Here is a 21,667-nt window from a genome sequence, read left to right on the forward strand (position 1 = left end):
CTCTCTCCAATAAATAAATAAATAAATAAAATCTTAAAAAAAATATTTTAGTGCCTCTGAATGCTTATAGGACCTAGTATTATGGTGTTTATTTTCTGTGAGTCCTAGTACCTTGATCAGAGCCATATTGGTGACAGGAACACTGGGCAGTGTCTGGGTGTTTGCTGAGCCTCCTGTAAGGGGGTTGGGTCAGGAGATCCTTCCAGCACACCACTGCTGCGCCAGCTGGACACTGTGATGAGCCAAGTTTTGGGCTGGCCGGCGGGACATGAGAAGCAGCGCCTGCTGCCATCTCTTCTCTTCCACCTCGGCCCCCTCTGAACCTCTATCCCACCTCCACTCTTCCATCCCTACCAGAGGGAAACTTGAAGCCAAGCCAATTGACCCCTGGTGCTAAGGTCTCAACATTCAGTTAGGCTGCCTCACTGTCTTTTTTTTTTTTTTTTTTTTTCTCACTGTCTTTTTTATGAAATGTCAGCTTCCTTTCCTCTTCCCTTTGTGGTGACTCCCAACCTTCATCAGTTTCTTACACAGGCAGAGGGAGAAGCAGGCTCCATGCCGGGAGCCCGATGTAGGACTCAATCCCAGGACCCCAGGATCACAGCCTGAGCCAAAGGCAAAGGCTCCACCACTGAGCCACCCAGGTGTCCCTAGTTTCTTCTTTGTACCTCTCCCCCTCCTACAAACTCGCATTCTGATTTTCCTTTTGAGAGCTGTTTACCAGCCGTGGCAAGTGACCAAACCTGGTGTCCCCATTCACCAACTGTCAGTGTCCTGTGGTCACTATCATGTCTCTGAGACAGTGGCTTCCCTTGTGAAGCACCTGAGCAGCTTTGGATGTGACTGATACCTGGGTACCCCTCCCCAGGTTCTGATTTCATTGGGTTGGGCTGCGGCCACAACAACTTTGCAAAGTTTTATCCCCATTTTATAGGCTCAGGATGAGAAATGTGGTCAGACGACTCTCGGCTAGTGAGGAGGCTCAGCTGGGATTCCCTCCCGAGCTGCGACGCTAACCCTTGCCTTTCCCTTTCCTGCACTGTGCCATGCTGCTGGGGCTAGAGAAACTTTGTAGAATTTTTACCAGTTAAGGGAATGGCCCTGCCATCACCTGCCTTTTATGAATCTGTGGGCGGAGGCAGTCTTTGTTTGACTCGGACCAGACTTAACTGATAAACACTGGCCGTGCTCAAGGACCTGCAGGACTGAACTCACGTCACTTTTATTTTGGTATGCAGCAGGCCGGCTGAGTCCCAGGGAGCCCAGAGCTAAGCACACACGTCAGAGAAACCCATTTCAATTTATCATTTTAATTCTGCTCTTCACCATCCACAGACCCTAAATGGATTCTCCCAAATGGCATCTTTGAGACCATTATCAGAGCTAAATGTTTAATAACTTTATTAAATAATCCATGCCATGGTGAATCAGAAACTTTGAGATTTTTTTTTTTTTTTTTTTTTTTTTTACATCAAAGGAGGCATTTCTGGAAGCCCCTCAGGATGGCTTAACCTAGCCCCCTCGCATCCTTCCTTGCTGAGCCCCTTCCATCCTAAAAGCTCCAGGCAGGAGAGGTTCTGGCAGCGGGACCCCCTGCTTAGCAGGCTTCAGAAAGAAGCAGATGTGAGGCAGACGTTTAATCAATTGAAAAGCAGTTCAGAATTCAGTCTGGGAAGCTATAGATCCGCGCTTTAGCAAGCACAGCACGGCGCTCTATGGCTTAGCAACGTGTGGCTTTCCTAGTCTGTATCACATTTTTTCGGTGATTCTGCTAGAAGTGTTTGGAGTCGGACATTGTAGGATAGCAGTTGTTGATTCTTTGTTAAATCACATTATCTTTGATAGGCGTCTTTGAAAATTAAGTTCATTCTACTGAAAATAAGACAAGCGATTTTGCGTGTTCGTTTTCTTTTTTAATCAAAGGGAGCTACAGACGTAGAACTGAAGTCACCACGGGGTGATCGATAAATTTGCTCCACCTGGATTTTAATCAGCAGTTATTTTAAACAATGTGCTTCAAAGGCGGTACAGCCACTACATTTGCATGCCAAGTCGTGCATGTTATTTAACTCTGACCTCTGTTATCCTCCTAATTAAATACTGCTTATGTTGGGCGAAGCTTGCAGTAAACTTACAGTCTCATTTCTATACACTGGGGTGGAACCTGCAAGAGGTGGTAATTTGTGTTGCCTTGGGCTGCTTAGAAAGTAGTTAGGGGCAGCCCTGGTGGCTCAGTGGTTTAGCACCACCTTCGGCCCAGGGCATGATCCTGGAGACCCGGGATTAAGTCCCACATCGGGCTCCCTGCATGGAGCCTGCTTCTCCCTCTGCCTGTGTCTCTGCCTCTCTCTCTCTCTCTCTCTCTCTCTCTCTCTCTCTCTCTCTCTCTCTCGTCTGTCTTCATGAATAAATAAAATCTTTTTTAAAAAAGAAAAGAAAGTAGTTAGCCTTTCTAAGGCATGCAGTGGATTTCAGAACTTTCCGTATTATTTGAATTCCTAAGCAAGGATGTGGTATCCTATTTTGCTACCTAACGCAGATCCCTTTGAGAGGATCTTAACGAGAGTAATTATGTGAGTGTGAAGTGGTGTGTAGGATTAAGTGGGAATTGGGATCTTCTGCATCTACCATGAACCTAATGAGTATGAACCTCATGGTATAGGGACTCAAAAGGAACAAGGCATGAGAATAGTTAGAAGTGTCTCAGAACACCAATCTTGTGTTCACCAATCTCATTCTCATTGTTCTTTTCACAGTAAGATTTTGATTATTTTGCATTTGGATCTGCAGGGGCCTATGAAGTCATTATGGCAGGCAGTTGATCTACCCTGTGTATCTTGCAGGTGCAACAACTCAAAAGGGAAAAATAATCTGTCTTGGACATTTATGATGTCATTACACTCGAAAATATGCTTTAGGGACACCTGGGTGGCTCAGTGGTTGAGCATCTGCCTTTGGCTCAGGGCATGATCCTGGGGTCCTGGGATTGAGTCCCTCATTGGGCTCCCAGTAGGAAGCCTGCTTCTCCCTCCATGTCTCTGCCCCCTCTCTCTCTCTGTGTCTCTCATGAATAAATAAATAAAACCTTAAAAAAAATGCTTTAGGGATTCATAGCCTGAGATGTCTAACATGGCCAGATCTGGAGAGTCCACCATCAACTCACTAACCAACCGATGTTAGGTGCCTACTACGGTTAAACATGGAAGTTCAGCATTGCTTGGAAGCTTAACAAGAAAGTAATTAACTTCAGAGTGGAGCTTGATTCCTGTCCTTGAATTGTTGGGTTGCTTAGTCTGTTTCAACCAAGCGGACACACCAGTTCAATCATTGTTCCCTTGATTATCTGTATTAGAAAGGTTATATCAGTGATGTAACCTAATATAAGTAAGATCACATTTTCTTGGTTTAAGGGAAGACTTGGAGATAAAGAACGCAGTTAAAGTTCAATCTTTACAGTTCTTTTCCTGGTTCGTGGGGCTGAGCAGTGACTCTTAGCCAGGAGTGTTAGGACCACCACCCAGAAGCAGCACGTTTTGGAGTAGAGGATACCAGGAATGCCTCATGCCCTGCAATTCCAGCACATAGTGTCCACATAGGAGGATGCTGGTGCTGTCAGCACGTCAGGATCCATCGCCTAGGATTCACATGTTACTTTAGTTGTTTTATTGAGCATCTCTCTGTTCTAAGTCCGATACAGATCTAAATGTTAAGGGAGCTCCAGACATTCCCAGGTAGGCCTATCACGTACTGGAATTCTGGTAGACCATCCTCACGCAGTGAATCACTGTAGTTGGTAGGTGGTACTTTTTATTTCCCTCATCTCAAGCAGAGATCTTATAAATTCCCTTTGTCTGAAATCAGCATGGTTGATCTCTCCCACCTCACCAGATTTAGAGCTTTGTTTTCTTTCACATACTTTCCCAGAGAACTGAAGATCTTTAATATTTTTTAAAACAACTGTAACTTTTTAAAGTAGGGGAAGATCTGACTGAAAAAACAGATTGCATTTACCCTGGTGTCTTTAGTTACAGGGGCTGTTCATGGATGTGGCTCAAGGGTTCTGTGGGCAGGTCGTTTAAGAAAATGTTACCTATGGGGAGCTTGTCTGGCTTAGTCCTGCAGAGCATGTGATTCTTGGTCTCAGGGTTGTGAGTTCGAGCCCCACACGGGGTGTAGAGATTACTTAAAAATAAAATCTTAAAAATGTTACAATGATTTCCTCCTTAGAGGTTCAGAGTATACACCATAAAGATTGCCTAAATTTAAGCAGATATGCTTAACTTTGTCTAGATTACAGTCTTCTAGGATGATTTGAGCCCAGAATATTACTTAGATAATGCCTGGCACACTGATGTTGATACATCTCGTGTGCTGATACTCTTGGGTACCTGTTTGAAAAATGCTGATCTTTGAGATTTAGAGACCTAATTTATACTTAACATTCCCAATAAAGGGATCACCTAGAGTGGCCCAGGCCTTGAGATTTACATAAACAACATGAGATACATTATTTTCCATTATTTTTAACCACTTAAATATTTGAATACTAGCATGCAGTTGAATTAATTGTGCATGCTAAAAGCAACCTGGTGATTTTAATGGATTTCTCTTTACTTTCATTCTTTCTCATGCCCAGGGGTGACTCTGGGTTATTCCTCCTGAAACTACATTAAGGACTTGAATGAATTTTGCTGATAATTACAAGAAATAGGGACAGTGACTGTAGACTTTGTATTTGTATATATCCCCTTCGCAAAGTGGCATCTAAGGACCCACAGATTCAATGTGCTGTGCAGATAATCCAGAATCTAAAATTGTAAGCATTGAAATCTCCGAAGCATGGACTGTCCGATCGTGTGTGTTTTTGTGTAAGGCTGGAGAGAAGGGAGCCACATTAACTCTAGATGATAGCGATGAGACCCCTAACCCCCTTTGCTGGGAACTTCAGATTAATTCAGTTTGGTTTAATGTCACCAACCAGGAAGGAGATACTTTTGTTTGTTGGGTTTTTTTTTTTGTGAATATATGAGTGGGAAGAAATGACATGAAATTGGGGACACCTGGGTGGCTCAGTTGGTTAAGCATCTGCCTTCTGCTTGGGTCTCCATCCCAGAGTCCTGGGATGGAGCCCCATGTCAGGGTCCCTGCTCAGTGGGGAGTCTGCTTCTCCCTCTTCTGCTGCTGCTCCCCTCTGCTTATGCTTGCTTCCTCTTTCTGTCAAATAAATAAATAAATCGTTTAAAAAAAAAAGAAATAGCATGAAATTAAAAGCCAGCAGAGAGAGGTTTTATTTAAAGATCAGAAGCTTCAGGGCATCAGTATTTTAAGAAATAGAATTGCTGCCACACTTTTCAGGAGAGCCTCTTTCAGGAGGAAAATTGGGATCAGAAAGATCTCCAAATGTCACTTCTCAAAGATAAGGACATTATTATTATTATTATTATTATTATTATTATTTATTTTGAGAAAGAGAGAGCTTGGGTGCAAGGGGGAGGGGAGAAGGAAAGGGGCTGAGGGAGGAGAGAGGGAATATTAAGCATATCCTACCTGTCTCCCTGCCCTTGCTGAGCAGGGAGCCATGACCTCACAACCCTGAGGTCAGGACCTGAGCTGAAATCAAGAGTCCGTCACTTAACTGAGTCACCCAGGTGCTCTTCTCAATTTCATGTGGTTTGAAGAGTTTTGGTGATACCTCTGAAACTTGAGAAGCAGGTCATTTTCTCTCTTTAAAAAGCCTTGCAAGTTTTAAGGTCTTCTTTTTTTGTTTTGTTTTGTTTTGTGGATTATCTTGCATCCTTTCTAAATCCAAGGACTATAGAATAATAAACACCCACATACCCATCATTTAGTTTCAGCTGTGATCAACATTGTACTGATCTTATTTTGTCAAATTTTATTTCTTATTTATTTTTTAAAAGATTTTATTTATTTGAGAGAGAGAGAGAGAGCATGTGCCTGTGCAAACTGGGGGGGGGGGGTGGGCAGAGGGAGAGGGAGAAGCAGGCTCCCCACTGAGGAGGGAGACCTGTATAGTCTCCATCCCAGGACCCTAATATCAGGACCTGGGCTGAAGGCAGATGCTTAACCAACTGAGCCACCCAGGTGCCCCAATCTTACTTTGTCAAGTAAGATTGACATACTTTATTTGCTTATCTTAAATACAAGATTGTTTGTCTGCATCATCATTATAGACCTAACGGTTGAAGACTTCATAAAATAACATGACCACATTATTATTGTCAGACTACAGAATTGACAACTTTTTTTTGGAATCTTAAAGAAAACCTTTAAAAATCATGTTACCACTCTTCTTTTCATAAGATTTGTTTTTGCATCCCAGAGCTGGACTGTCCCTAGGGTAGAGTGCTTTCATACCCAGACAGAGGAGCATCGTAAGGCTGACTTGTTAGAAAGCATGGCTTGTAGGGGAGGCCATAGAGAGATTAAATAATTCAGTCCAGTTAGCTCACAAAAATTAGGACTATGGCTCATCTACAATTTTTATAAATATAGATTAGTGATGGAGTCATCAGTTTCCACATTTAGCCTTCAGCTTATTTCTAGAAATTTAAAAATAGTTTGGGAAATTCTATTTGTCCTTGTGTTTAAATAAAAAGGAGAGATGAAATAGTTTCACCATATTCAGTTGTGAGCTGTTTGGACAGTTTGGTTTAGAGTAAATTGGATCCATGGCTGTTGACAGTCATAAAAATGGTCAACTTTTTTTTTTTTTTACTTTTATGTAAGTTCTCAGCCCAAAATGAGGTTTGAATTCACAACCCTAAGATCAAGAATTACATGCTCTACCAACTGAGCCAGCCAGGCATCCCAAGATGATCAGCTTTTTTTTTTTCTTCTAAGACTTTATTTACTTTTTCATGAGAGACACACAGAGAGAGGCAGAGACGTAGGCAGAGGGAGAAGCAAGTTCCCTGTGGGGAGCTGGATCTAGCAGGACTGGATCCGAGGACCCCGGGATCACACCCTGAGCCAAAGGCAGACACTCAACCACTGAGCCACCCAGGCATCCCAAGATGGTCAACTTTTTAAGCAGTGTTGGTAGACGGGCACATTAATACCATGCAGCTCTGTGTGGTGGGGGGTGTCCTGTACAATCTTATTCTCACAGTAGGATAAGTTGCCTTTGCTTCCAGACGGTCAGACCAGCCAAGAACCCCAGGCACAAGAGCCGATATTTCTTTAGTCATTGTTTCCTTGTGGCCAAGTCTTTTCCAAAGCTATGGCCCTCCTACTGTAGTGGTGCCCTGTGTCCTGAGCTGCAGCCCCATTTGTGTGCAAGATTGGGTAGAGTGAGATGCTGTCTCTGTACACAGCTGTTTCTAATTTTGTTAGATCCCCTTGTCCTTTCAAATCTAATGCTGCCAATTCCAACACCATCCTCACTACAAACACAAGAGTTTTGAAAAGGTGGCCTTCGTATGATATAAAAATACTGAAATAGAATGCATACCTTGATTTGTACAAGTGGACTGAGACTCACACAGTAGTTTCCGGGAGGTTTTCAATTGAGGAAAACTTTCTTAGATATTTATTTGACTCATCAAACAGTCTGAAAATTGAGATGATCATAGTCCACATTTATAATTGGGAGAATGAGCAAGGTCCCTCAGCTGATGAGAACCATGCTGTGCCGTCTGCTGTTTCCTCTGTACTTTTTATGGTTAAAAAAAAACAAAAACAAAACAAAACAAAAAAAAAAACAACAGTACAAAACACTCCAGTGTCTCCTCCATTTAGTCCCTTGTGTAAACTCATTGCCCCTCTTTTCCCACCCAGAGCATTAGGAAATTAGAGCATTGGCAACCTTCATGCTAGATGTGTTAGTGCAGAGCATGGCCCAGTCAGGAAGAATTCTTAAAGCTTTCATTTTAGAAATGGGCCTGGGACAAATAGTTCTTTCTAGATCATAATTGTTGACAGCAAATGGTATAATAAAAACAGGTAAAACTTAGGTTAACAGTTGACTTACTACCAACTTATCATGTGTCAGGGGATGTTCCAAATATCCTGTGAGGTAGGTAAGATAAATTCTTAGCCATTTTACAGAGAAAAGGAGGCAGGAGGGCAGCCCTGGTGGCTCAGCAGTTTAGCGCTACCTTCGGCCCAGGGCCTGATCCTGGAGACCTGGGATTGAGTTGCACATCGGGCTCCCTGCATGGAGCCTGCTTCTCCCTCTGCCTGTGTCTCTGCCTCTCTCTCTCTCTCTCTCTCTCTCTGCCTCTCATGAATAAATAAAATATTTTTTAAAAAAAAAAGAAAAGAAAGAAAAGGAGGCAGGAGAGGCTAAAGCCATCGATCAGACTCTGCTTTCCTGGCCACCGCCTGTTTGCTGGCCCCAAGCTACCACGGTTCAGCCTGAGACAATGATGGGGTAATTATAAAATGCTGAATTGAAGTACTTAATCAGGCCCCAGAGTACCCAGCCCTCTACTCTGCTTCTGAGCCCACTGTGTCATCTCACCTTGAGGAGGGAATATGGATTAGTTTGCATGAATAAACTCCTGAAATATGATTTCACTGTTGTTTCTTTCTTAAAGCAGTTCTGTTTTCCCATGAAAATTCATGTGACTGGTAGAAATTAGAATTACAATGCTTCACTGTAAAGCAGAATTTTCTTAGCTGCCTTTTGCCCATGCTAAAAATAAACTGAAACAAAATAACTTGCAAAGGAAAAGCTCTCCCACCACCCAGTTGTAAAAGTAATCATGTTATTTAGGTAAAAAACAGAAAACAAAAAAATAGAAAAATAAAGGATATCATATATTCATAGTCCCTCCCCCAATTTTATTTTGATACGTTAGTATATTAACAGTTTAGTAATGTTGCTACTTTATGGTATGTTCTTATAGATATATGTCATCATTGTGTATAATTGTTTAGTTCGCGTTTTATTTAGGTTGACTATTACAACATAAACCACACCTCCATACTATTGTATTTATTTTTTTATATTTCTTTTTTTTTTTTTTTTTTTTTTTTTTAAATTTTTTATTTATGATAGTCACAGAGAGAGAGAGAGAGAGAGGCAGAGACACAGGCAGAGGGAGAAGCAGGCTCCATGCACCGGGAGCCCGACGTGGGATTCGATCCCGGGTCTCCAGGATCGCGCCCTGGGCCAAAGGCAGGCACTAAACCGCTGCGCCACCCAGGGATCCCTTTTATATTTCTTAAAAGATTTTATTTATTTATTCATGAGAGACAGAGCGAGAAAAACAGAGGCACAGGGAGAAGCAGATTCCCTGGTGAGCAGGGAGCCCAATGCAGGACTTGATTCCAGGCCCCTCAGATCATGACCTGTGCAGACACTTAACCGGCTGAGCCACCCAGGTGCCCTACATCTTCATACTATTATATACACTTTGTAGGTACCATTTTTAATACCTAGAAGATTAGGCTATAATCATCCCCCAAATTTTAGATAATTAGAAGAGTTTCTTATTTTATGTTAACTTTTTAAAAATCTTGCATTCCTTCCTCTGTTTTTTGCAGTGACCTTAATTAACTGGGAATTAGACCCATTTCATTACGTAAAGCATCTCCTCTTCTGTTCCTCACTCTCTGACCTGAAGGTTTGTATGGTGTTTAGACTTGGATTTTACAAAGTTTTCTACTTAAATTAGGTTTTGCAAAGCTTTCTGCTTAGATCAGTTTGAAATAAAAATGGTTACTTCATAAAAGGAATGCAAACCTTTTGAAACCCATAATTGTGTTGCTGTTCTGTAAGTGACCTCTAAATTAGAGGGAAACTTTTAGCTTAAACATAACCCAGGCTGGTTGGTATTGTCACGATGACTTGTATTCTTTGCCATTTTTGTGAAACGAGTTGGCTGGTTATTTTCTAAATTAGGAATTCTACACTTAAGAAACTCAGTGCCAGGGCAGATCACTATCGCACTGAGGCTGCGTGTGCAGCGCTGTCACCTGGGTCGAGTCCCAGCTTCTTTACATCCTGGCTCTGTTCCTCTCAGTACCTCTCAGCTTCTGCTTCTATGGCTGCTGTAAAGCAGGGGTGATGATAATCGTTGCCTTAAGGCAGAAGATCAGATTAGCAAATGTATATAAATCCCCTTGTGGGGGGATCCCTGGGTGGCACAGCAGTTTGGCGCCTGTCTTTGGCCCAGGGCACGATCCTGGAGACCCAGGATCGAGTCCCGCGTCAGGCTCCCTGTGTGGAGCCTGCATCTCCCTCTGCCTGTGTCTCTGCCTCTTTCTGTCTCTCTCTCTCTGTGAGTCTATCGTGAATAAATAAATAAAATCTTTAAAAAAATTTTAAATCCCCTTGTGAAATGAGTCCATGCTACATGCATTAATGTATCAGGGGCCTCTGGTAGCTTGCTGTAGAGCTGTGATATTCTTGGCTCTGTCTTGGTCAATATATATATTTTAAAGATTTATGTATCTATTTCAGGGAGAGAGAGAGAGAAAGAGAGAATGCACCAGGTTGAGGGGGGAGAGTGGAAGAGGGGGAAGGGGAGAGAGGATCCTCCAGCTGATTCCCTACTGAGCATGGAGCCTGACCTGGGGCTCAGTCTCATGACCCTGAGATCATGACCTGAGCTGAAATCAAGAGTCAGATGCCTAGCCTATTAAGCCATCCAGGCGCTCCAAGTCTTGGTCAATATTTTTGATAAACGGTGTGGCTGAGGACATTATTAATGATCACATTTGGAGATCATACAAACAGAGGAGTGAAAGCTGTATTAGAGCAGTTTGGCCCATGGCTCAGATGATCTGAAAAGATTTGTGAATCCTGGAAATCCAGGATTAGCATGTTTATAGCCAAGAATCTGTGGATTTTAGGGTTCAAAGTATTTTCAGCTTTGCACTGATAGAGTGAGTAAAAAGGAAACCATGCCTTCACATGATACGTATCAGTTATACCTCTTAGTAAAAAAACTCTCTTTCTCAACACCTTTCCAAAGGGGAAAACAAACAAGTCTACAAAGGCAGATTTTATGTAGTGTTATTATTACAGAGTTTTGTTCTGTTTTGTTTAAATGCTTACAGAGATCATAGGAAGTCCTCTCCTCCCCTTGTACCCTCCCTCCCTGTTAGTGGGACATTTCTGTCTTATTTTAAACACATGAAAGGATCAAACATTCTCCATGGCTTGCTTTTCCCACTTAAACTGGAGACATCTACCCATATCAGTGTCTAGATTTACTGCATTCCCTTTGGTGCTGTTACCCAGATTGTGTGTTGTACATCACTGTACCTATGCCTGCATAAGTATGTAAAGCCATATCTATTAGAATAGTGTGGGGGATGGGGTGCCTGGGTGGCTCAGGCGGCTAAGCATGTGACTCTTGATTTCGGCTGAAGTCATGATCTCAAGGTCATGGGATCGAGCCCCACAGCAGGGCTCCATGCTCAGCGGGGAGTCTGCTTGAGGATTCTCTCTCCCTCTCTCTGCCCCCTCCTTCCTGCTCACACATCAGTGCTCTCTCCCTCTTAAAAAAATAATAGTGTGGTGGGGTGGGCATGCATATTTATACTGTTCATAGCTTATTTCCAAATCGCTCTCTAAAGACATTGTATACTGATTTATTCTCTGATGTTTTCTTCTGTTTGACATTTTTAAAGGTTTACCTTCAAAAACACTCCCTATTAGAATGAAGAAAAAGACATTGAAGAGTTTTCTTTACAGATTCGTCAGGGATTTAAAATACTGCTCCTTCCACCCTCCCCCAGATAAGGGTGCCTGGCTGGCTCAGTCAAAAGTATGCAACTCTTGATCTTGGGGTCATGAGTTTGAGTCCCACGTTGGGTATATTTATTAAATTTTAAAAACTTAATAAAATAAAATTCCCCCCAGATAATCTTTTTTATTCTGATCATTTGTTTGTGTGTCCTTGTCATATTGACTTACTTCTGATTGGTCCTACCTACATCCATATAACAATTCTAGTTCTTGCATTTTGCCAGAATTATGCTGATCAGAGCCTCATTTACTATGTGCACAGCAGGATTGTGAGGCCAGTCCCAGCTGTGCTGGTCATCCAGTGAAGATGTAGACAGAGTATCACTTTTGTGGTGAAAGTTACTTAACCAGGCTCCTCTCTTCTTCCCCCAACATCCTGAGAGCTGTCAAGAACTCATCTGTTTTGCTCATAGTTTAACTCCCTCATTAAAGAGCTTAACACTCCTCATTAAAAAGCTTAATACTCCTGGAGCCCCTGGGTAGCTCAGTAGAGATTCAGACATTTTGATCTCGGGGTTGTGAGTTTGAGCCTCTGTTGGGTGAAGAGATGACTTAAAGATAAAATCTTAAAAAAAAAAAAGGGGGTGGTGGTGCCCAAATGGCTCAGTTGGTCAAGTGTCCAACTCTGGATCTCAGCTCAGGTCTTGAGCTCAGGGTTATGAGTTCAAGCCCCATGTTGGGCCTCATGCTGGGCATGGAGCCTACTTTGAAAAGCAAAAAAAAAAAAAAAAATCTTGATACTCCTACTGTTTCCTCTGCTCATAGCAAATTGTGGGGAGTCCTGTGGAGGAGGAAGAGGAATGGAGAAGTCTGATTTTTTTTTTTTTTTTTCTGCAATGCTTTGGCTGCCATTTTGGATATTCTCTGTTGTTCATAGAGCAATGAGAGGAAAACACGGTGCTGGAAACATTGAGATTCTTTTTAAAGCTTGTTGAGTTGTAATGTGGTAATACTTTACGGGAATAAACTCTGGCTGACCCACTCAAAGGATATAAGCTTGAAAACATTAAGGGTTTTGATTTGCTCAAAAGAGGCGGTTACCCTTTTTGAAGCACAAATCCAGTGGGAATAGAGGTTTTCTGGTGCTGCTCACTGTGTATAAGTGCAGGGAGCATGTCTTTCAAGTTTAATGTCTATCTCAACAGTCAAGGTTCTATAATTGTGTTTGTCCAAGTGTAAAAGTAAGTACAAAAGGTATGGAGAAATCTGTGAGGAAGCTGCAGAGTGGAAGAGCGGAGACATTTTCTTTCTTGTTTGGAAACTTGAATCCTAATAACTGTTTTCTTCCCTGAATTAGATGGCCTTCATATACTTCATCTGGCTCCAACATTCTCATCCCCTGTCACTAAATTGTGTCCTTAGCTCTCGGTGTTTACCTGGGCATAATTGATAAATAAATCCTTGTCTTCTGTGGGCATTTGAATTACAGACAAAAGAGAATGACTGAGGACAAGCCAAATACATATGAAAAAACATGTATTTCTCAGGGCACTGTGGCTCAGTTGGTTAAGCGCCTGACTCTTGGTTTTCTGCTCAGGTCATGATTTCAGGGTCATGAGACTGAGCTCTGTGCTCAGTGGGATATTCTCTCTCTGCCCTTCCCCCACTCTCTCCTCTCAAATAAAGTGTAAAAATATATATTCTTCCCTTTTTACAAATGCTTATGAATATATATAAGCATAAAGACAAAAGGGACTTTAATGTTAAGGGACAGTGGGCTTGGTTTCTTACAATTTGAGGTGACTTTAACTTACTGATGACTCTCAGAAGCACCTGGATCTTTAACAATAGTATATAAATGTTTGGGGGTGGGGAAAAAAGAAAACACTTTTTTTTTTAGATTTTATTTATTTTTTATTCATGGAGATACACAGAGAGAGGCAGATACGTAGGCAGAGGGAGAAGCAGGTTCCCCGTGGGGAGCCCCATGTGGGACTCATCCCAGGACCCTGGAATCATGACCTGAGCTGAAGGCAGATGCTCAATCACTGAATCACCCAAGTGCCCCAGAAAACACTCTTTTTGTCACGAAAAAGTGAATTATCCATCTATATGGACATATGAGATTTTGAAACAGCATCTCTCTAAATGAAACTCAGAATGATGGAGATAATCCAAATATGGTTAAGAATGAAGTCCTAATTTTGTGTGTGGAGTGTGGATGTGTCATGGGCTTTGAATGCTCACTGGAGATATCACCTGCTTTGAATGCTCACTGGAGATATCACCTGCGGGGGTCAAAGCTTGAGTTGTCCCCTTGCTTTGAGACCCAAGCTATGCGTATAATAAAATTGGCTCAAAACTCAGTTTTTAATAATGTCCTTATCATCAGTTGTCTGTTACCAGAGTTGATTCATCAGGTGCCTTTTGGAAGTAGAGACAGATGCACTGTGGTCACTGGGAAAAACTAATCCACAGTGATCAACTTTGTATGTAAGGAGGGCTAGCAGGTGATCTCAGTTTTTAAGATTCATTTGATGTCATTTAATGTGCTTTGTTATATGTATGTAACATTTAAGGGCAGAAGAAAGTTTGTGCCTGTATCCTATAGGCCTTTCACATTTAAAGACACTCAATTTGGCTCTGGATATGAGATATCTTGAGTTTGACAATTCATAAAGAAGTATGAGACCTCTTTCAAGAATTGTAGAAATTTTGTAGGACTCTAGGGGATCCCTGGATGGCTCAGCGGTTGAGCGTCTGCCTTCAGCCCAGGGCATGATCCTGGAGTCCCGGGATTGAGTCCTGCATCGGGCTCCCTGCGAGGAGCCTGCTTCTCCCTCTGCCTGTGTCTCTGCCTCTTTCTCTCTCTCTCTGTGTCTCTCATGAATAAATAAAATCTTTAAAAAAAAAAATTCTGGGATCCCTGGGTGGCGCAGCGGTTTAGCGCCTGCCTTTGGCCCAGGGTGCGATCCTGGAGACCCGGGATCGAATCCCACGTCGGGCTCCCAGTGCGTGGAGCCTGCTTCTCCCTCTGCCTGTGTCTCTGCCTCTCTCTCTCTCTGTGTGTGACTATCATAAATAAATTAAAAAAAAAACTGTTAAAAAAAAAAATTCTGTAGGACTCTAAACTCTGTAAAACTTCAGAATTCTGTTTCCTAAACAAGGAGCATTGTTTATTGCATTGAAAAATTGAGGCATTAAACCTGCTTTCTCATGATCCCCATTTGGTTTGCCATATCATGGTGTGTACATCAGTGTTTCTTAGGTTAGAGTCATTGGGTTTCCATGCATCCGATGGTAATATGTGTTTCTTGCTTTCCTTCTCTGGTTCTCCTTCATGTTGTTAATCAAATCTGAGTCTGACATACTAACATAACTAGCAATTTTTAGTCCAGATACTCTTAAAGGCTGACATTCTTGCTAATGGGCGTTGTGGAGACCTCCCCCCCCACCTTGCTTTTGTCCTTAGGTTTCATTTAAGACTCCTCTATCTTTCATATTTTGGTAAGAGAAGACTTAAAGTAGAAATGTAATCCAAGGATTCTGTCTAATAAATAGACTCAGCATGCACATTTTGAAGCCAACTATTCCATCTGTAGAGTATGTATTAAAGTACAGTGGTATTATTTCAGGAAGCAGCTCATGTTGAAGGGCAACTTTGCTGGGAGCTGGGAACAGCCAGGTGAAATCAATTTAGCTCAGTTCTAGTCTTCTGGATTGACGGTCTTGAACTTGCTATCCCCTCAAGACTCTGATCAAAGTCAGTGGTTTGGCCAGTGTGCTCCATTAGCCTCTAAACAGCATGGAATGATGCCAAGTGGAGTGCCGTGGCTTTGAGAGTTCCTTGGAGTTGGTAGGTCCCTGGACTATGGAATACTCTAAATGGCATTTTATCATTATGCATAGCAACAAGGCCCTTCAGCAATCTGTAGTGTTGTGAGAAAAGCCTGGAAATAGTTGGTGGTGAGTGGTGGCCTTTGGGCTATGGTGCCTCTATTCTAGGGTGTGGGACCTGTGGCCAGCCAACCCCCACCCTCTGTGATCACACTGAGTTCCAGTGTCCTCTTCTGTAAAATGGAAATACTTCCCCCGTCCATATTGGTTTTGATAAAATGGTAAGTGTGCATGAGCTCTAAAGCTTTGTCGAAATCCTTATCCTAATGGTTATTGTACTCTTTTTGTAATAGCCTTAAAACTTTTTACCCATATTCTCAGGATTTACAAAATGATGTAAGGGCATATCTCATGTCTACTGTTTTTGCAACTGAAAACATCCATTGCACAGGTTATCTTGGGGGTAGAGGACAACTGACCATTTTAGTGATATTTTAAGGAAAGAACAAGGACTCACAGAAGCACAAGTTACCCATCTCTCTTTCTTCTCTTGTCTCTGGGTACACTGATCTTTGATCCTTGGGATTCCACATTTGCCTCCTTTCCTTGCTTCCCCTGTACCCTTTCTCACACGCCCATTGTGTGGGAACTTAGATCTAGCTTTGTCTGTACTTCCTCCCTCTCCAGACATCCCATAGGTTAGGGCTCCTCTATTGTGACTTGTATATATTCCTCTGTTATGAGTCAAGACCATTTCCCTAATTGTTTATTTACATGTCTGTCCTTTTGTCTGAGAAGGACATATTGTCACATAAGTATATTTTGGTCAAATATGCATACCTTGCATCACAAGGAAGTGTTGTTTAAAAGAAAAACAATTAAGGAGACTCCACACTGGGCTACTTGTCCATCACTGGGCTTGAGCTCACGACCATGCAGTGCCAGTAAGAGGTGAGAATCAAGAGTCAGTCCCTTAACCAACTCTGCTACCCAGGTGCCTTGAAAAAACAATTTTTAAAAGTCTACTTTTCATAGTCTGTAAGCTCAAAGGGGCTGGGACCACACCTGACTTACTCCTTGTTGTATCTTGAATAGGCCTGGAATGGTGAGTTTGTCTATTATGGCTTTTGGATGAGTGGATAAAGGAGTGGTGTGCTCATTTACCCAGACACAAAGCCCTCACTGCTGGTTAGTAGCTCCTGGGGTACCTTTTGTAATGTAGCTGACTCATTCAGACTAATGCAAGACTTAAATCTTCATTATCACTGAAAGTAAGTTTACATGGTTTTGTGTTCCCTGTAGCTTCTGCAGAAGAATGGTCAGCTGTCTAGTGCCAACGGCTTAGCTGAGGAAGAAGAGTTCAGCCCCCAGGAGGGAGCCCTGAACGGCCAGGAGGAAGAAGTCACTGTCACAGATGGTAAGTGCCTTTTCAGGCTCTGGGCAGAAGCAGGGAGGGACTGGGGGACTTAAAACAGATGCTATGAATCCACCGGAAACAATAAAAACAGGCCTGGTTGGACCATACGATGTCCCATCTGGGGGCAGATGGTGTGGACAACCAAAACAATCCATTGGTTATAAAAGGATAACCTTTTGGGTGGCCTCTACACTCAGGTATAAGAAGTTCTGTCAAAATTTGGGTAGAGGATATGAAGTCATGTTTCATCTTTCTTAGACATTTTTGTCTGGGACTTAGGTTGGATTTTTTTTTTTTTTTTAATAGTTGTCTCTCCTACTTGTCTGGCGTCGATGTGAATTCTTGTTGGAAACTTCAGAATCGTGGTTGCCTTTAAGAGTCAGTAGCTCTCACTCTGGCGAGTAGCCTGCTCCCTTGCATAGATTTGTCTAGAAGTGTATATTTCAAGGCGTATGCCTCTCTGCCCAAACTAGGATATGCTGAGTGTTATTTGTTTTAGCTCTTGAGCCTAGAGGCCCTGTGGTGGTAGTTATTGGAAAGTGAATCTTTCACCACATTGTCACCAGTTTGAGTAGACTCACGTGAAGTCACGGGACCACAAATAGGGTCATAATCAAGCACCTTGACTGATAGGTCTTTATATAAGGGCCACAGGTTGAAGAAGAAATTTTCTTTGTTCATCATTCCATTGAATCAAACAAAGGAATAATTTAACAACCACTATCGAGGATACATAAAATGGTGATTTGGCATGGGGTGAAGTGAGCCTTCATGCAACGTGAAGAAGACAGATGAAGGAGAAAGTCCCATGTGAGGAGACTGGCCATTGCTTTGGTTCAATGAGACTCTCCTAACATGTGGAACCTGTTTCTCTTCTTGTTCAATGCCCCCATGGAGCTGCTTCCAGCAGCGAGCTGCTTTTGAACTTGGTGGGAAGACTGATCTTTATATAACACCACAGGAATAATATAAAGTTAGAAATATATACAGTCTCACAGAAGGGAGGATTTGCATGACCTGGTGTGAAAGTTTCAAATAATCTCCACCAAAAGAATTGGAATGGCCCCAACTCAAATTCCAAAATCCCGTGCTTTGTCCTTCCCATGGCAACTTTTGAATCCAGCCAAGCCACAGCAGTTCTGGAGCTTTCTATGGCCAAGCCACTGTGCTCAGTGCTGCAGGGAAAATGAACAAACTGACAAACAGCCCACCATTTACCCATCGCAGGGGACAGGAAGCGGGTCTGTAGAAGGATATGCAAGATAAAAGGAAGATTAAGACAAGGCAACGTGGTGGGTATCAAATGAATTTTGCAAGAAGTGAGAGCTGCTCAGAGTTCTGGTGGTGCAATCCTTTGGGGTCAGATGGTGGGTAAGATCTGGGGACTGAGGGGAGATAAGGGGCTTAGATTTGTTGCCAAGGGATGCGAGCCAAAGTGAGAGTAATAACAGCCAACACTTTGCAAGCTTTTACTATGGGTCCTGGGAACTGTGCCTTTTGTGCATTTTGGTCTTTAATGAGGTAGGTCATATCAGTGTCAAAAGATGCAAACCCAGATCAGCAGATGTCCAAGCATGAGCTCTTAACTGCTGTGCCTTCACTGTGCTGGGCATGTCTATAGGCTTGTCTTTTGTGACTGAATCAGTTGAGCAGAGTAGAATGAAAACCCAGAAAAGCCAAGTGTAACAGGGCTATGAAAGCAGAGTGCACCTGGGGAAGTATTTGGTAGCAATGTGGGATCACTGTCATAGGCCACCAAGGGAGCCCCTGGGTCAGGCAGGCTTCCTATATGACACTGATGTATGCGATTGATAACAGAAGGTACAGAAGAAGGAGCAAGGACAGACCTTAGCAGACGAGTAATTCCATTGTCTCCCTGAGCTGACCCAGGCTTCTGATCATGGCCTTGGCGCTCTGAGCAAATATCAAATACCTCTTGCAAGAAGAGTGGTAATTAATATACCTTGCCCTTAAAAAGATACTGAAAAGTTTCCTTGTCACCTAGGAAATGACTGGTGGGTGTCCTAGAGCTGCAGAGGCCACCACCCGAGGCTCTGCCTCTAGGATGAGCTTTTACTGTTTTGGGCAGAGCTGTTATTCCATTGGCTCATTAGGGTCTGCAATAAGCTTGGTACATGTGGTTTTTCTTCTCCCTTTTGCTTGGATAGCATTGTAAATACAGATAGTCTTTATGTTAAATTATTTAAAAATTTGTTCATACTTTAATTTTTTAAAATATTTATTTATTTATTTGAGAGAGAGTGCATGTGAGCAGGGGAAGGGGCAGAGGGAGAGACTATCCAGACTGACTCTCGCTGAGTGTGGAGCCTGATGCAGGGGTTAATCTCAGGAGCCAAGAGATGAGGCCCGGAGCCGAATCCAGGAGTTGGACACTCAACCGACTGAGCCACCCAGGGATCCCTTTTTCATGCTTTTGACTGCAGTGATAGCCTATGGTTAGATTTTATGCTTGTTTATAGAAATGCATTCTACACAGAAGCTTACTATATTGTAAATGAAGGCATAATTTTAGTATGTAGCACTGTCAACAGCAGTAAGAATAGATCTGACCCATCTTGTTCCCAGGAGGATGGACCAGCAGTAGAATTTGGTCCTGCCATACATGGATCAATTAATGGGAGAAAGCTATGAACAAGGAGTATTCTGGCTAGAAAGTTTTTTATTTAAAGTGGCCAAATCTATTTAGAGAAAGCCAGCTGTGAAAATATCTTCTTACCTTAACCTTCTTGCTTTGTTTCTGAAACCAGACATACTGGTAATTCAGAACCAATCATCTTCCTACAATGAAAGTACAATCCTGTTTCCTTGTAAACTTTCCTCAAATGACAGAAGAAAGAAACTGCTTCCTAAATTTCTTTTCATCTGTGCAACAGGGTTAGATACGTATACAGGGATTCTGGAGTGGACTTGAAGATTATATAATTCCACGGGCCTTCTTTTAGAAAGTACACAATCAGGGTTGAGAACAAATAATTATTAAAATGAAAACAATTCACAACAGATTACATTAGCCTTGGAGATTTGTCCTTCTGAATTCTTTTCAGGTGGTTTACCGTTTATCAAAAGTCCCTCTGTAGAACAGCAGCCTTTTCCCAACTAGAAAGTTCTTTCATGCCATGCTATTCCTGGCATTCACAGGGGTCACATAAGTGCCATTTTTTTGTGGCAAATCTGCTTCTGTTGAAAGATTTTTTTAAAAAGCCCTTTCCTTCCCAAATTGCCATTTTTCTATAGTCTGTAGCTTTTAGATTTTCTAGGAATTAATGCCTCAACAGGAATGATTCTTAAAACATTACATGTTGGTCAAGGCCCAATTTTAGATTTAAAACTTTGCAAATTTAAACTTTTAGATTAAAAAAAAAAACCCTTAACTTTAGTATCTGTTGCATGGATTTTTTTTTCCAAACAGATGGGAAAATTCAATATCACAAAATCAAAAAACTTAAGACCTTCTTTATTTGGATAATAATAGTTTTCATTAAATAAAGTGCCTTCTCAACTTTTTTGCCATATGCAAATAATCAAGTAATTGTTTCAGATCTTAATTTTAATTTACCATTTACAAGGCAATTATTTGTTTCATTTTTGAGATTCACCTTTCTGCAAAGTAGACAGAAGAGATATTATAAAGCCAGTGAATGTCATGATTCCTCCATCTTGTCAGGTCACATTTATTAAAAGTAGCAGCCAGCTAACCAGATGGACAGGCTTTGTTAATGCTGATCAGGATGGCGAGAAATGGTGATGTCGGGTGGCTTAGTGGGTTAAACATACAACTTTTGATTTTGGCTCAGGTCATGATCTCAGGGTCATGAGATTGAGCCTTGCATGGGACTCCCCACTCAGCAGGAATTCTTCTTGAGATTCTCTCCCTCTCCCTTTCTCTTTCTCTCTAAAAGAATCAATACATCTTTTTTTAAAATGTGGCGAGGAAGGTTACTACTTGCAAGTAGGAGGCAATCCTGGGAAACACCCTCTCAACTCCCAAGAAAATTTCAAAAACAAGGAGACACCCAAATGGACAGAAGTCTTTAAGAGAATGTGTGTCCTTACATTCTGCAGGATTCCACTTTTTCTACATCTGGATACTATTCCCCAGATACAGTAACAAAAATGCTATCTAGCAGCTTAATTTGCCCTATTATAGAGAATATCATTTTCCTCATGGTGTTTAATGTCACTGTCTTAGCTTTTATTAAATCTGCTGTTTGAAACCTACCAGAGTCTGGTGTTTAAGTGCCTTTGGGATATGGGAAGGCCGAAAGGTTATTTACTGCCAAGTGATCACAACCCTCCCTGTGGACCTTGTTACCTTACAGAAAATCCATTCTGGAGTTACTGGTAGTTCTTTGCTTTTTTGATCGTTTAATACCTTTATCTGGACAGTGAGTACCTAAGATCCTTTCCAGGTCTCTGTTAGAAGATGACCCTCCCCACCCCCATACTTGTTCTTCTGTGAGAGGCTACACTCTTCAGCTGTGAAGAAATACAGATTCCGTAGCTTTTCTATTTCAATTTGTGACATAACTGGTACCCAGTTAGTATCCTCATGAAGACATACATGGCCTGTTGCCCACATTACTTACCCTCCATTCTTCCTTTATTTTTTTTCACATCAGTTTTTAACATGTGACATAGGACCTGCCCCTTACCTCCATGTCTGCTAAAATATAGGTGCCACGAGGGCAGAGGTTTCTTGGACTGAAGTGGGAGGTCTATAAGATGGTTCT

At 42.0% G+C, this 21,667-nt stretch overlaps 1 protein-coding gene across 1 annotated transcript in view; it reads left to right on the top strand.

Moving 5' to 3' along the window:
* Positions 1–21,667, top strand: part of AKAP12 (A-kinase anchoring protein 12) — a 97,713-nt gene that overhangs the window by 37,472 nt on the left and 38,574 nt on the right. The window contains exon 2 of the mRNA XM_038526325.1: positions 16,802–16,916. Coding sequence (XP_038382253.1) covers positions 16,802–16,916 — 115 coding nt within the window. The remainder of the gene's footprint in view (positions 1–16,801; positions 16,917–21,667) is intronic.

Source organism: Canis lupus, chromosome 1, assembly GCF_011100685.1.
Source record: "Canis lupus familiaris isolate Mischka breed German Shepherd chromosome 1, alternate assembly UU_Cfam_GSD_1.0, whole genome shotgun sequence".
NCBI classification, from domain to species: domain Eukaryota; kingdom Metazoa; phylum Chordata; class Mammalia; order Carnivora; family Canidae; genus Canis; species Canis lupus.